Source organism: Mobula birostris, chromosome 3 (assembly GCF_030028105.1).
Source record: "Mobula birostris isolate sMobBir1 chromosome 3, sMobBir1.hap1, whole genome shotgun sequence".
Lineage (NCBI taxonomy): Eukaryota > Metazoa > Chordata > Chondrichthyes > Myliobatiformes > Myliobatidae > Mobula > Mobula birostris.
The window spans coordinates 25,520,045-25,533,552 of NC_092372.1; the positions used below are offsets into that span (position 1 = coordinate 25,520,045).

General features: G+C 43.8%; 1 protein-coding gene across 2 annotated transcripts in view; it reads left to right on the forward strand.

Moving 5' to 3' along the window:
* Nucleotides 1–13,508, forward strand: part of dnai1.2 (dynein, axonemal, intermediate chain 1, paralog 2) — a 207,974-nt gene that overhangs the window by 133,741 nt on the left and 60,725 nt on the right. For both annotated transcript variants that reach the window (XM_072251762.1, XM_072251763.1), the window contains one exon: nt 6,911–7,158. In XM_072251762.1, coding sequence (XP_072107863.1) covers nt 6,911–7,158 — 248 coding nt within the window. The remainder of the gene's footprint in view (nt 1–6,910; nt 7,159–13,508) is intronic.

Here is a 13,508-nt window from a genome sequence, read left to right on the forward strand (position 1 = left end):
TTATTCCTGAATAGAATTGAATCAGCAGCTCCTGAGGCAGGTTGTACTTCCTGAGCTGAGCCTTTTTGATAAGAGTGTCCGCGTTGGGTGTCCACTTCAGGTCCTGGGAGGCTGTGACACCCAGAAACCTGAAGGTCTCCACAGCAGACACAATACTGTTGAGTATAGTGAGTGGGAGGAGTACTGGGGGGCTCCTCCTGAAGTCCACTGTCATCTCCACAGTCTTGAGCATATTTAGCTCCAGATTGTTCTGACCACACCAGAGGGCCAGCCGTTCCACCACCCGTCTGCATGCAGACTCATCACCGTCTCGGATAAGGCTAATGACAGTTGTGTCATCTGCAAACTTCAGGAGTTTAACAGATGGATCCTGTGAGGTGCAGTCATTAGTGTAAAGGGAGAAGAGCAGTGGGGAGAGCACACATCCCTGGGGAGCACCGGCACTGATTGTCTGGGTGCTAGAAATGATGCTCCCCAGCCTCACTTGCTGCACCCTGTCTGTCAGGAAGCTTGTGATCCATTGACAGATGGCAGGGGAGACAGTGAGCTGGGTGAGTTTGGAGTGGAGGATTTCTGGGACGATGGTGTTGACTGCCGAGCTGAAGTCAACAAACAGGACCCTCGCAGAAGTTCCTGGGATGTCGAGGTGCTGTAATATGTAATGCAGTCCCATGTTGACTGCATCATCCACTGACCTATTTGCCCGATAAGTAAACTGCAGGGGGTCCAGCAGCGGGCCTGTGATGTCCTTCAGGTGAGCCAGCACTAGCCTCTCAAAGGACTTCATGGCCACAGATGTCAAGGCAACAGGCCTGTAGTCATTTAGTCCCTTGATAGTGGGTTTCTTAGGGACTGGAATGATAATGAAGCGCTTGAAGCAATGAAGGGCTTCACACAGCTCCAGTGATCTATTGAAGATCCGTGTGTAGATGGGGGCCAGCTGATCAGCACAGGTCTTCAGGCAGGAGGGTGACACGCCGTCTGGGCCTGGCACTTTCCTGGTCTTCTGCCTCCGGAACAGCTGACTCACCTCCCTCTCACAGATCCTGAGTGCAGGTACAAGAGGTTTGAAGTGAAGGGGGGTAGGGGGAGCAGTTTTTGTAATGTGGGGTGAGAAAGTGGATACTGAGATGTCGGGGTGATGGATGATGGGGGTTGCAGGTAGGTCTGTGTTTTGGCTGGAGGGAATGAAGGTGTTGAGTCTACAATAAAACTTGTTCAGATCGTCAGCCAGCTGATGGTTCTGCACAGCCTGGGGGAATAGTTTCTTGTAGTTGGTGATCTCTTGGAGCCCCTTCCACACCGACACTGGGTCGTTGTCTGAAAACCTGTTTTGTAGTTTTCCAACGTAGCGCTTCTTCGCTGCCTTAAACTCCCTTGTCAGCATGTCCCTGGCTCGATTGTACAGAATCCTGGCCCCTCTTCTGTACGCCTCCTCCTTCTCCCGACGAAGCTGCCTGAGTTGCGATATGAACCAGGGCTTGTTGTTGCTGAATGTGCAGAAGGTTTTTGTTGGAATGCACATGTCTTCACAAAAACTGATGTATGAGATCACGATGTCAGACAGATCATGAGGATCTGTAGCTGCAGCCTCAAAGACACTCCAATCCGTACAGTCGAAACAGGCCTGAAGTTCAAGCTTTGACTCGTTGGTCCATCTCCTGACTGTCCTGACAACAGGCTTAACCGATCTTAGTTTCTGCCTGTATGTCAGGAGAAGGTGAACCAGGCAGTGGTCGGAGCGTCGCAAGGCTGCCCGTGTAACAGAGCGATATGCATCCTTTATTGTCATGTAGCAGTGGTCTAATATGTTAGTGTCCCTGGTGGGACACTTAATATATTGTCTAAGTTTTGGCAATTCGTGGCCAAGGTTTGCTCTGTTAAAATCACCAAGAACAATGAGCAAGGAGTCTGGATGTTTGTTCTCCACTTCAGTTATCTGGTCAGCCAGGTGTTGTAGCGCCTCCCTGACGCAGCCCTGAGGTGGAATGTAAACGCCGACCAGAAAAAATGAGGAAAACTCCCGCAGAAAATAAAACGGTCTACAGTTTATAAAAATAGTCTCTAGGTGTGGACTGCATGATTTTCCTAACACCGTGACCTCCGTGCACCAACCTTCATTTATGTAGAAACAGATTGCGCCTCCTCTCCCTTTCCCCGAGAGTCCTGCATCTTGGTCCTCTCGGAAGAGTTGGAGTCCCGGAAGTTGTAGTGAGTTGTCCAGGATGTGCTCACCCAGCCAAATTTCAGTAAAGCATAAAGTGGCGGATCTGGAAAAGTCACCGTGAGTTTTATTGAGTAACAGCAGCTCATCCATCTTGTTGGGAAGAGAACGGACATTTGCCAGGAGAATCGACAGGAGCGTAGATCGAAATCTCAGCCGTCTCAGTTTAACGAGCGCGCCAGCTCACTTCCCTCTACGGCGTCTCGCACACAGACCAGTCAGAGCTGCTGCAGCACCTCGGACCAAAACCTCCATAAAACTATCCATAAACAGTGGAGAACAGTTGGTGGCAGATTCACTAATCTTTAGAAGTTCCTCTCTGCTGTATGTAATCAGAGAGGAATCGCAGGAGACAGGGCAAATCAGAAAAAACAGCAACAGTACCAGAGAGCGCAGTACCACGGCAGCCATCCGCGGCGCAATCTTAGAATCTTTTTCTGTGCTGTAGCTCTAAATAATTAAATAACTAAATAATGTCTGCACGTGTTTGTGCATTGAGTTTCTGCCACATGACTGGCTGATTAGATGTTTGCATTACCAAGCAGGCGTACAGAGAAAGGTGAAATTAAAAGACCAATTAAGAAGACAAAGAGCAAGCAGGTCAAAGATGCTCACAAGCAAAATTATAAGAAATCTAAAGATCAAGCAACACACATCAGCAGGCCAGGCAGCATCTTTAGGAAGAGGTACAGTCGACGTTTCAGGCCGAGACCCTTTGTCAGGACTAACTGAAGGAAGAGTGAGTAAGGGATTTGAAAGTTGGAGGGGGAGGGGGAGATCCAAAATGATAGGAGAAGACAGGAGGGGGAGGGATAGAGCCAAGAGCTGGACAGGTGATAGGCAAAAGGGGATACGAGAGGATCATGGGACAGGAGGTCCGGGAAGAAAGACAAGGGGGGGGGGAACCCAGAGGATGGGCAAGAGGTATATTCAGAGGGACAGAGGGAGAAAAAGGAGAGTGAGAGAAAGAATGTGTGCATAAAAATAAGTAACAGATGGGGTACGAGGGGGAGGTGGGGCCTTAGCGGAAGTTAGAGAAGTCGATGTTCATGCCATCAGGTTGGAGGCTACCCAGACGGAATATAAGGTGTTGTTCCTCCAACCTGAGTGTGGCTTCATCTTTACAGTAGAGGAGGCAGTGGATAGACATGTCAGAATGGGAATGGGATGTGGAATTAAAATGTGTGGCCACTGGGAGATCCTGCTTTCTCTGGCGGACAGAGCGTAGGTGTTCAGCAAAGCGGTCTACCAGTCTGCGTCGGGTCTCGCCAATATATACAAGGCCACATCGGGAGCACCGGACGCAGTATATCACCCCAGCCGACTCACAGGTGAAGTGTTGCCTCAGCTGGAAGGACTGTTTGGGGCCCTGAATGGTGGCAAGGGAGGAAGTGTAAGGGCATGTGTAGCACTTGTTCCGCTTACACGGATAAGTGCCAGGAGGGAGATCAGTGGGGAGGGATGGGGGGGACGAATGGACAAGGGAGTTGCGTAGGGAGCGATCCCTGCGGAATGCGGGGGGGGGGGGAGGGAAAGATGTGCTTAGTGGTGGGATCCCATTGGAGGTGGCGGAAGTTACGGAGAATAATATGTTGGACCCGGAGGCTGGTGGGGTGGTAGGTGAGGACCAGGGGAACCCTATTCCTAGTGGGGTGGCGGGAGGATGGAATGAGAGCAGATGTACGTGAAATGGGGGAGATGCGTTTAAGAGCAGAGTTGATAGTGGAGGAAGGGAAGCCCCTTTCTTTAAAAAAGGAAGACATCTCCCTCGTCCTAGAATGAAAAGCCTCATCCTGAGAGCAGATGCGGCGGAGACGGAGGAATTGCGAGAAGGGGATAGCGTTTTTGCAAGAGACAGGGTGAGAAGAGGAATAGCCGAGATAGCTGTGAGAGTCAGTAGGCTTATAGTAGACATCAGTGGATAAGCTGTCTCCAGAGACAGAAACAGAAAGATCTAGAAAGGGGAGGGAGGTGTCGGAAATGGACCAGGTAAACTTGAGGGCAGGGTGAAAGTTGGAGGCAAAGTTAATAAAGTCAACGAGTTCTGCATGCGTTCAGGAAGCAGCGCCAATGCAGTCGTCGATGTAGCGAAGGAAAAGTGGGGGACAGATACCAGAATAGGCATGGAACATAGATTGTTCCACAAAGCCAACAAAAAGGCAGGCATAGCTAGGACCCATACGGGTGCCCATAGCTACACCTTTAGTTTGGAGGAAGTGGGAGGAGCCAAAGGAGAAATTATTAAGAGTAAGGACTAATTCCACTAGACGGAGCAGAGTGGTGGTAGAGGGGAACTGATTAGGTCTGGAATCCAAAAAGAAGCGTAGAGCTTTGAGACCTTCCTGATGGGGGATGGAAGTATATAAGGACTGGACATCCATGGTGAAAATAAAGCGGTGGGGAACTTAAAATCATCGAAAAGTTTAAGAGCATGAGAACTGTCACGAACATAGGTCGGAAGGGATTGAACAAGGGGTGATAAAACCGTGTCGAGGTATGCAGAAACGAGTTTGGTGGGGCAGGAGCAAGCTGAGACAATAGGTCGGCCAGGACAGGCAGGTTTGTGGATCTTGGGTAGGAGGTAGAAACGGGAAGTGCAGGGTGTGGGAACTATATGGTTGGTAGCAGTGGATGGGAGATCCCCTGAGCGGATAAAGTCGGTGATGGTGTGGGAGACAATGGCCTGGTGCTCCTTAGTGGGGTCACGATCGAGGGGTAAATAAGAGGAGGTATCCGCTAGTTGTCGCTGTGCCTCGGCAAGGTAGAGGTCAGTACGCCAGACTACAACAGCACCCCCCTTATCGGCGGGTTTAATAATAAGGTTAGGATTAGTGCGGAGGGAGTGGAGAGCAGAGCGTTCCGAAGGAGTGAGGTTGGAATGAGGACAAGGTGCGGTGAAGTCGAGACGGTTGATGTCCCATCGGCAATTAGCGATAAAGAGATCTAGAGCAGGCAGAAGACCAGAGCGGGGTGTCCATGAAGAAGAGGAGGGTTGAAGACGGGAGAAGGGGTCATCGGTGGGGGTGGAAGAGTCCTTGCCGAAGAAGTAAGCTCGGAGACGGAGACGGCAGAAGAAAAGTTCCGCATCATGGCGAACACGGAACTCGCTGAGGTGTGGGCGAAGGGGGACAAACGTGAGGCCCTTACTGAGAACAGAGCGTTCTGCCTCATCTAAAGATGATCTTTAATTACACAGAAAGCAATTAGGCATCTATATATGTTGACCAAGAATATGGTAATTTTATTAACATACATTCTTTTTGGCTGTTTTTACAGAAGGCTTAATACCAACTTTATTAGAACATAGAACATTACAGCACAGTACAGGCCCTTCAGCCCACAGTGCTGTGCTGACCATTTAGATCAACCTAATACTTCCCTCCTGCATAGAGCTCCATTTTTTATCATCTAAGAATTTGTTAAATGCCCCTGATTTATCTGTCCCTACCACCATCTTTGGTATCATGTTCCATACACTGTGTGAAAAACTTATCCTCTGATATCCCCTTATATTTTCCTCCAATCACCTTAAAATTATGCTCCCTTGTATTACCAATATTACTGTCACTGTTTCTAGTGGGATTTCACAGGCTTCAGTATTTGATCCCTTATTATGGAATAAGTAAGTGGTTTGGACAGAAGTATAGAGGGCATGACAAAGAAGTTTTAACAATTTAAAAAATGGCCTAGGTGGAAAATAAGAAAGAAATGTTGACATTGCAAAATTATTTCCTGGACTGGTCAGTTGGGCAGAAATGTAGCAAGTAGTTTTAAGTAAGCAGAAATTCAAAGTAAATGAAGATATTATTAGAAAGGATACTGGGTTAGAAAACATACAGCACAACACAAGCCCTTCGGCCCACAAAGCTGTGCCAAACATGTCCCTACCTTAGAACTACCTAGGCTTTACCCATAGCACTCTATTTTGCTAAGCTCCATGTAGCCATCCAGGAGTCTCTGAAAAGACCCCATTGTTATGTGGAGGAGGATAAGGAACATCTGAGTGTGTCCTTAAAATTTGCTGAATATGTTGTTAAAGTCATTAAAAAGCCAAAGGTATTGATATTTTTATCGGCTGTGGTGCACAATGTAAAAACAGAGTGTATACTGGAAATATGTGAAATAAAAGTTAAATCACAGCTTGAGTACCACATGCAGTTTTGATCATCACATTACAGAAAAAGTGTAATTGTGCCACAGAGAGTGCAAAAGAAATTTACAAAGATATTGCCAGACTGGAAAATTGTAGCCATAGAAGAAGATCAGATAGACTGACACCATTTTCTTTAGAAAACTGGAGGAATGGTAATACAGGACACTTTTCTGAACTTGGTGTTATAGTTCATTCATTGATCGAGTAGAGGAAGTTTTAACAATCCCTTTAGTCTTTTGCTGTAAATGACATGACCGTGCTTGTTGTTAGCTCTGGATACCAAGAGCAGAAACATTTCTAGATCTCGCCACTAATTTTCCTCACTTTGGTTAATATTTATAACAATTTGACTCCATAGGCCAACCTCCCTTCATCCAATCTTCACTAAGGTGAATATTTGCAGTGCCCGAAAAGAGTTAATTTCTTTCTATCATTGGCCTGAAAATAATTTAAAATCTTCATTAATAAAATGTCTTCATTAAGCTCCCACTTGTTTGGTTAATGAAACATTATTTTCTCTTCCTTACCCCCAGATGATTTCATGAAGCAGAACCACGGCATGCTTCTGGTTCACTCCTTGAAAAATCCTACCTACCCTGAATACCAGTACAGTACAGAGAGCAGTGTTTTGTGCTTAGACATCCATAATGACTATCCACATCTGATCGTTGTTGGTTTTTATGATGGCAACGTTGCTGTCTACAATATGATGGAACAGACTGATGGACCCACTTACAAGAGTACAGCTTACTCAGGCAAGCACAGTGATCCAGTTTGGCAGGTGTGTATTGTCATTAGTTTATGTAATAAATACCTTTGCAGAAGTTTAACAGTGATTATTTTTGTTATATTTTTAATCAAAGTTTGAAGTAACTTTACAATCAAAGTATTTAAATGTCCTGTGGGCATTCACAGTAAGTTCAAAGAAGTACAATAGAATCAGTGGAAAAACTACACACAAGCAAAGATAGACTAAAAACCAATATGCAAAAGACAATACATTTTTCAAAGACAAAGCAATCACAATAAAAAGTAAGTAATAAATAATATTGAGGATATGAGTTATAGAGTGTTTGAGAGTGAGTCGATAGGTTGTGGAATTTATTGAATGTTGGGGTAAGTGAAGTTATCCACTCTGGTTCAGGACCTTGATAGTTGACTGGTAATAACTGTTCCTGAACCTGGTGGTGTGGGACCTCCTTCCTGATGGTAGCAGTGAGAAGAGAACATGACTTGGATGGTGGGCATCCTTGAAGATGGATGTTATTTTCCTGCAACAGTGCAAACAGCTTATTTATTGAAATATGTCAAAACATAACTGTGTGCTTCCCAACATTGACTACTTGAGTCAGATTTTCATTCTAGGAACTATGGTTAATGCTTGCAGAATAAGTATTTTCCCTGTAAATACCTTTGAGGCACATAAATGGGGGTGATCTGTCACGTATAAAAATAAACAGTGCGTTCAAAGAAAAATAATAGTTATATCTGAATTCTAGAGAGTTAGCTGGAATTGCAAACTTCATTAATGTCAGAAATTCCACAATGTCAGTGTAAAGAATCATACAGTTTAAAAGTAAATTGTCTTCTGTTATGTTAAGAATTGAACACTATATTTCTGTGTAATGGTAACATTCATTTTTTGTTGCAGGCTTCAGATTTCCTCCAATGTTATAGGCACATAGCTGTAAAAGAAATGGAGGGTTATGAGCTATGTAACAGGAAAGGGTTAGATTGATCATGGAGTAGCTTTCATTATCATCATAATCATCATCATCAGCGATCACTCATAGTCGAGTATAATTCTTCTGCTGGTAGTTGATCTGGTCACTCGTGCGTCTTGACATGACTGAAGGGACCAATCCGTGATCCACAAGTCTGTCCTATCATAGGGTTGGCAGGTGTAGGTCATTGAAGTGGTGGTGGATGTAGCTGGTTGGGCCTTTCCCAGTTTCTCCTTATGTCTAATCAGCATGGTGGAGGTATTCTTTGAGCTGTGCAGTCCCTTCATGGACAGCATTTCTCCAGCTTTTCCTGTCCTACGCTAATTTCTCCCATCTATTCAGGTTGATATGGCACTTCCTCAGGTGGGTCTTGATATTGTCCTTGAGTCGCTTTTTGTGCCCTCCAGGAGTGCACTTTGCATCCTTAAGTTGGCTGAACAGGAGCCGTTTAGGGGGGCAGGAGTCAGGCATGTGGATGATGTGGCCGAACCATCGCCATCAATTGGTGTTTAGTCACAATTGTGGCTGTGGAGTTAATATTAGCTTCTCCAGGATGCTGGGATTAGTATGCCTGTTCTCCCAGCTAACCCTCAGAATCTTTCATCTTTAACGATAAATTTCCAGGGATGTTTTGTGCCTGCTGAATGTTGTCCATGACTCCGCTCCATGTAGCAAGGAGGGGAGGACTATATAGACTGGAAGCTTAGTGTTTGCCTTGATATCCCAATGTTAAAAAAATTCACTCCGGCAAAAGCTACACTTGCACAGCCCATTCTGCGATTTATTTCAAGGTAAATGTTGGCTCTGGAGGAAAGAAGGCTACCAAGGTACGGGAAATGATCAGTGTTCTCCAGCGGGATGTTGTCAACTTGGATGGTTGGAGCTTTAAGAGCTTGATCTGGAGCAGGTTGGTGCAGGACTTGGGTTTTCTTGGTGTTTAGATCAAGTCCCAGAAGTTTGTATGCTTTGGCAAAAGCATCCGTTATGCACTGCAGATAAGAATTAAGAAATAGGAGCAGGAGTGGCCCGTCGTGCCTGCTCTACCAAGATCCTCCTCAGAGTGAGCTACAAGGCATTGTCATCTGCATATTGGACTTCCATGATGGAAGTAGTTGCTAACTTGCTCTTTGCCTTGAACCTGTTAAGGTTAAACAGCGCCACCCCACACCCCATAGAGAATCTGGACTCCTTGTGGGAGGTTTTAGCCTGTGAGGTGAAGAATGGTTGCAATGAAAATGGTAAACAGAGCTAGGGCAATGATGCACCCCTGATTGACCCTGGTCTCAACCTTAAAAGGTGTTGTTTCAGAGCCACAGTTGCTGATGATCGTTGCACTCATCATTATGTAAGAGCTGCAGGATCTTGAGGTATTTCTCCCGGCACCTGATTTTCGATAGTATCTGCCAAAGGGCAGGATGATTTACAGAGTCAAATGCTTTTTTAAGGTCTATGAAGGCCTTATAAAGTGGGAGACTTTGTTCCCGGGCTTTCTCGGGCTGGCTGTAAAAATCATGTCGGATTTTTCTCTGGCCACGCTGAGACTCAGGCAAGAGATTTTCTGCCAGAGGTGAAAGTCAGTCACATAAAATTCAGGTGAGTACCTTTCCTGTTGTAGGGAGGAGGGAGATGTCTCTGTAATTTCCACAGTCAGCTTTGTCACCTTTTTTGAAGAGTGTGACAATCAGGGCATCCCTAGTTCATCTGAAATAAAGTCAATTTAATTCAATTCAAGTATATTATTAAAAGAGTATAACGTCTTATTTATCACATAAAATTGAAATTGATTGACACGAATGTAACAAATAGGCACTGAACTGATTGTCAGAGCTCATTATTCTCAGATGAATAATGAGATCAGCCAATTTACTGTAGTTCTGCAATATGTGACAGTGTTACCTAAACTTAAAAGTGATAATTAGTTTTATTTACACCAAAGCAGTAGTTTTATAGTGGATATGTTACCACTTTGTGCTTGATATTGATGCTTCTTCATACGGCAGCAATTATGCTATTAACTTATGACAAACTACTATAGAGAGAAACATTTACAGAAAGTTAGGAAGCCTTTCAGAATTTTCATCTGATGTGGTAATCCTCTAATCATTGTACCAAATCACAATTGAGTCACAAAGCAAAGCAATTTCAATAACCTGAAATGTGAATCAAATAGAATCTAATTAAATCTGACAATCGGCAATCTGTTAAGCAGAAACAAGCTTCCTTCACTAGAAGATAGTTTCTGCCTCTAAATTATATACATATTTCTTTCACTTTCCTTACCGAAAGCACAAAATTTCTTTGAGTAAGTTCAGTGAGCAGGAGCCTTGACAGCTAATTAAACAATGTATCCATGCCAAGCATGTTGTCAGTGCTGTCAGCCTGCTTGAATGTTTCAAGGCAATAACAAACCATTGAAAGTTATACTGTATTAAAAATTTTTAAAAATAAAAGCACTAAAATATATATTTCAAGTTAAATCAATGTAAATCAACTCATAATTTAAAAAGTGTGCCAAAATATTAAACAGAGCAAAACATTTTAACAACAATTTACATTTTGTGTGAGTATAGAATTTTGACCAGGCACTTCATGGCATGAGTTACACTTCCAAGATTTCAGCATCAGATTCCCTTTTAGCTGCTCCAGTGGTAGATTAGATTAGATTAGATTATGAAGACACTCAGTCCTCGTTTATTGTCATTTAGAAATGCATGCATTAAAAAATGATACAACGTTTCTCCAGAATGATATCACAAGAAACACAGGACAAACCAAGACTAAAACTGACAAAACCACATAATTATAACATATGGTTACAACAGTGCAAAGCAATACCGTAATTTGATAAAGAGCAGACCATGGGCACGGTAAAAAAAAGTCTCAAAGTCCTGATAGCCTCATCATCTCACGCAGGCAGTAGAAGGGAGAAACTCTCCCTGCCATGAACCTCCAAGCGCCGCCAACTTGCCGATGCAGCACCATTGGAAGCATCCGACCGCAGCGGACTCTGAGTCCGTCTGAAAACTTCGAGCCTCCGACCAGCCCCTCTGACACCGAGCACCGAGCTCCAACCTCTGCCGAGCGCTTTGACCCCGCCCTGGCCGCCAAGCAACAAGCAAAGCCGAGGACTCGGGGCCTTCTCCTCTGGAGATTCTGGACCACACAGCAGCAGCAGCAGCGAAGCAGGCATTTCAGAAGTTTCACCAGATGTTCCTCTATGCTGTCACATCCGTCTCCATCAAATCATGATTGTGCACAGCACCCTACTTGACAAATAACAGGCATCACCACCATAGTGGCCGCTGCGAACTGCGTCATGCTGCCATCTTCTCCTCCCTCCTTTTTGGGAGGAAATTCTGCCGCTTGTTCCAAAAACAACCATCATTAATCACACCCTAGACAACAATGTTGTCACACTATGCAATATCAGACTAGGACCTCACACAGATATCCATGACAGTATTAACTGTTCAGTCCTGATGAAGGGTTCTAGCCCGAAATGTTGACTGATCGTTTCCACTGATGCTGCCCGACCTACTGAGTTCCTCCAGCGTGTTGTGAGTGTTGCTTTGACCCCAACATCTGCAGAGTATTTTGTGTTAACCGTTTTTCATTCACATCTCTCTCCATTAATTGTCCAAGCCCCAATCTTCTCATCATCCAAGCTTCAGCTATCACCCCAGAATTCCGCTGAGGACCCGACCTACCAGTCCTCCAGACTGCTTAATGCGATTCAAAATTATATGCACCTGATAGCCCAAGCCTCTCTCCTGATCTGTCCCTTCCCCACACATTAACTGGACCTCCAGCTGCTAGGCCTCTCTTCTTCTGGAAAAATGAAATACTTTCAGGAATACTAAAGCATTTAGCAGAGGGCCATACCATCACAGTTGTAGCAAACAACACACACAAGATGCTAGAGGAACTCAGCAAGTCAGGCAGCATTTATGGAAAAGAGTAAAAAGTTGACATTTCAAAGTGAGGCCTTTCATCAGGACTGGAGAAAAAAGATGAGAAGTCAGAGTAAGAAGGTGGGAGGAGGAGAGGAGAGGATTTATCTCTTTCACCAATCGATTTACCAGCTCTTTCCTTCATCCCTCCCCCTCTCCACGTTTCATCTATCACCTACTATGTTGTGCTTCTTCCTCCTCTCCCCACCTTCTTACTCTGACTTCTCATCTTTTTTCTTCAGTCCTGATGAAGGATCTCAGCCTGAAAAATCAACTGTTTACTTTTTCCTATGGATGCTGCCAGGCCTGCAGAGTTCCTCCAGCATTTTGTGTGTGTTGATTGGATTTCCAGCATCTGCAGATTTTCTCTTGTTTGTGATTTTACAGTTGTAGCAGGACATGAAATCTCTAAATTCAATGATTTCAGATAACCAAACCTCATAATCTGTGTTAGAGCCAGCCAGTTCAGATAAAAAGGCAACAAGCTGTAATAATTACCTCAGCTTTAAACTTTCTATATATTCTGCCTGTACTAGGTATTTCCACATTCTCTTTTATTTCGGATATCCCGCACCTGCAATGTTTGATAACTTACAAGTTCTAATGTAACATTTTTTCCCTTCCCTTTCTCTTTATTTCTCTCCCTCTATTTACAGCAATGTTCAGGTCTCCTGTGATTAATAAGTATTTGCCACCCTCTCTGAATGCCACAACAGCTATTTAGTTGTTTATTTGATTTTTCTTTGTCTCACCCTATCGCAGACATTCCCTTGCTATTTCTCCTCCTCTCTGCGACATAAAATATCTGCTTTTTCTAACTTTTCTTAGTTCTGAGGACAGGTCATTCAATTAAATGTCGACCCTCTTCATGGACGCTGCTTCAGTTACAGAACATTTCCAACATATTTTTTGCTTATATTCCAGATTTTCAGCATTTACACGGTTTTCTTTTGCTCTTTGAGCAATATATTTTTAAAAGCTGTTCAAGTTTTAAAAAATGGATTGCTTAAATTACCATGAATCCTGTTGTGTTATGTTACTTTTATTTGTTTTATTTGTCGTCTTTTGCACATTGGTTGGTTGTCAGACTTTGTTTATGTATAGTTCTCAATAAATTCTATTGTAATCTTTATCTCGCCGTAAATGTCTGCGAGAAAATGGATCTCAAGATAGTATATAGGAACATATATGCATTTTCATAATAAATTTTACCTCAACTTTGACTTCTGAGTTAAACAAGCTAATACATTATATTGAAAATTCTGAAGATCAAGTAAGACAATTGTAAAAGAAAATGCTGCTAAAATAAGATGCACAATAGAGCTTTATATATGTTAAAGGTGTTGCTTCTCAGTATTTCAATATGACATTTTGTCTTTGCTGTAAAGGTATTCTAATATCGTACATGTGAGCTTAAAGGATTGCTTGTGACATTGAATTGAATTACAGCTATCAAG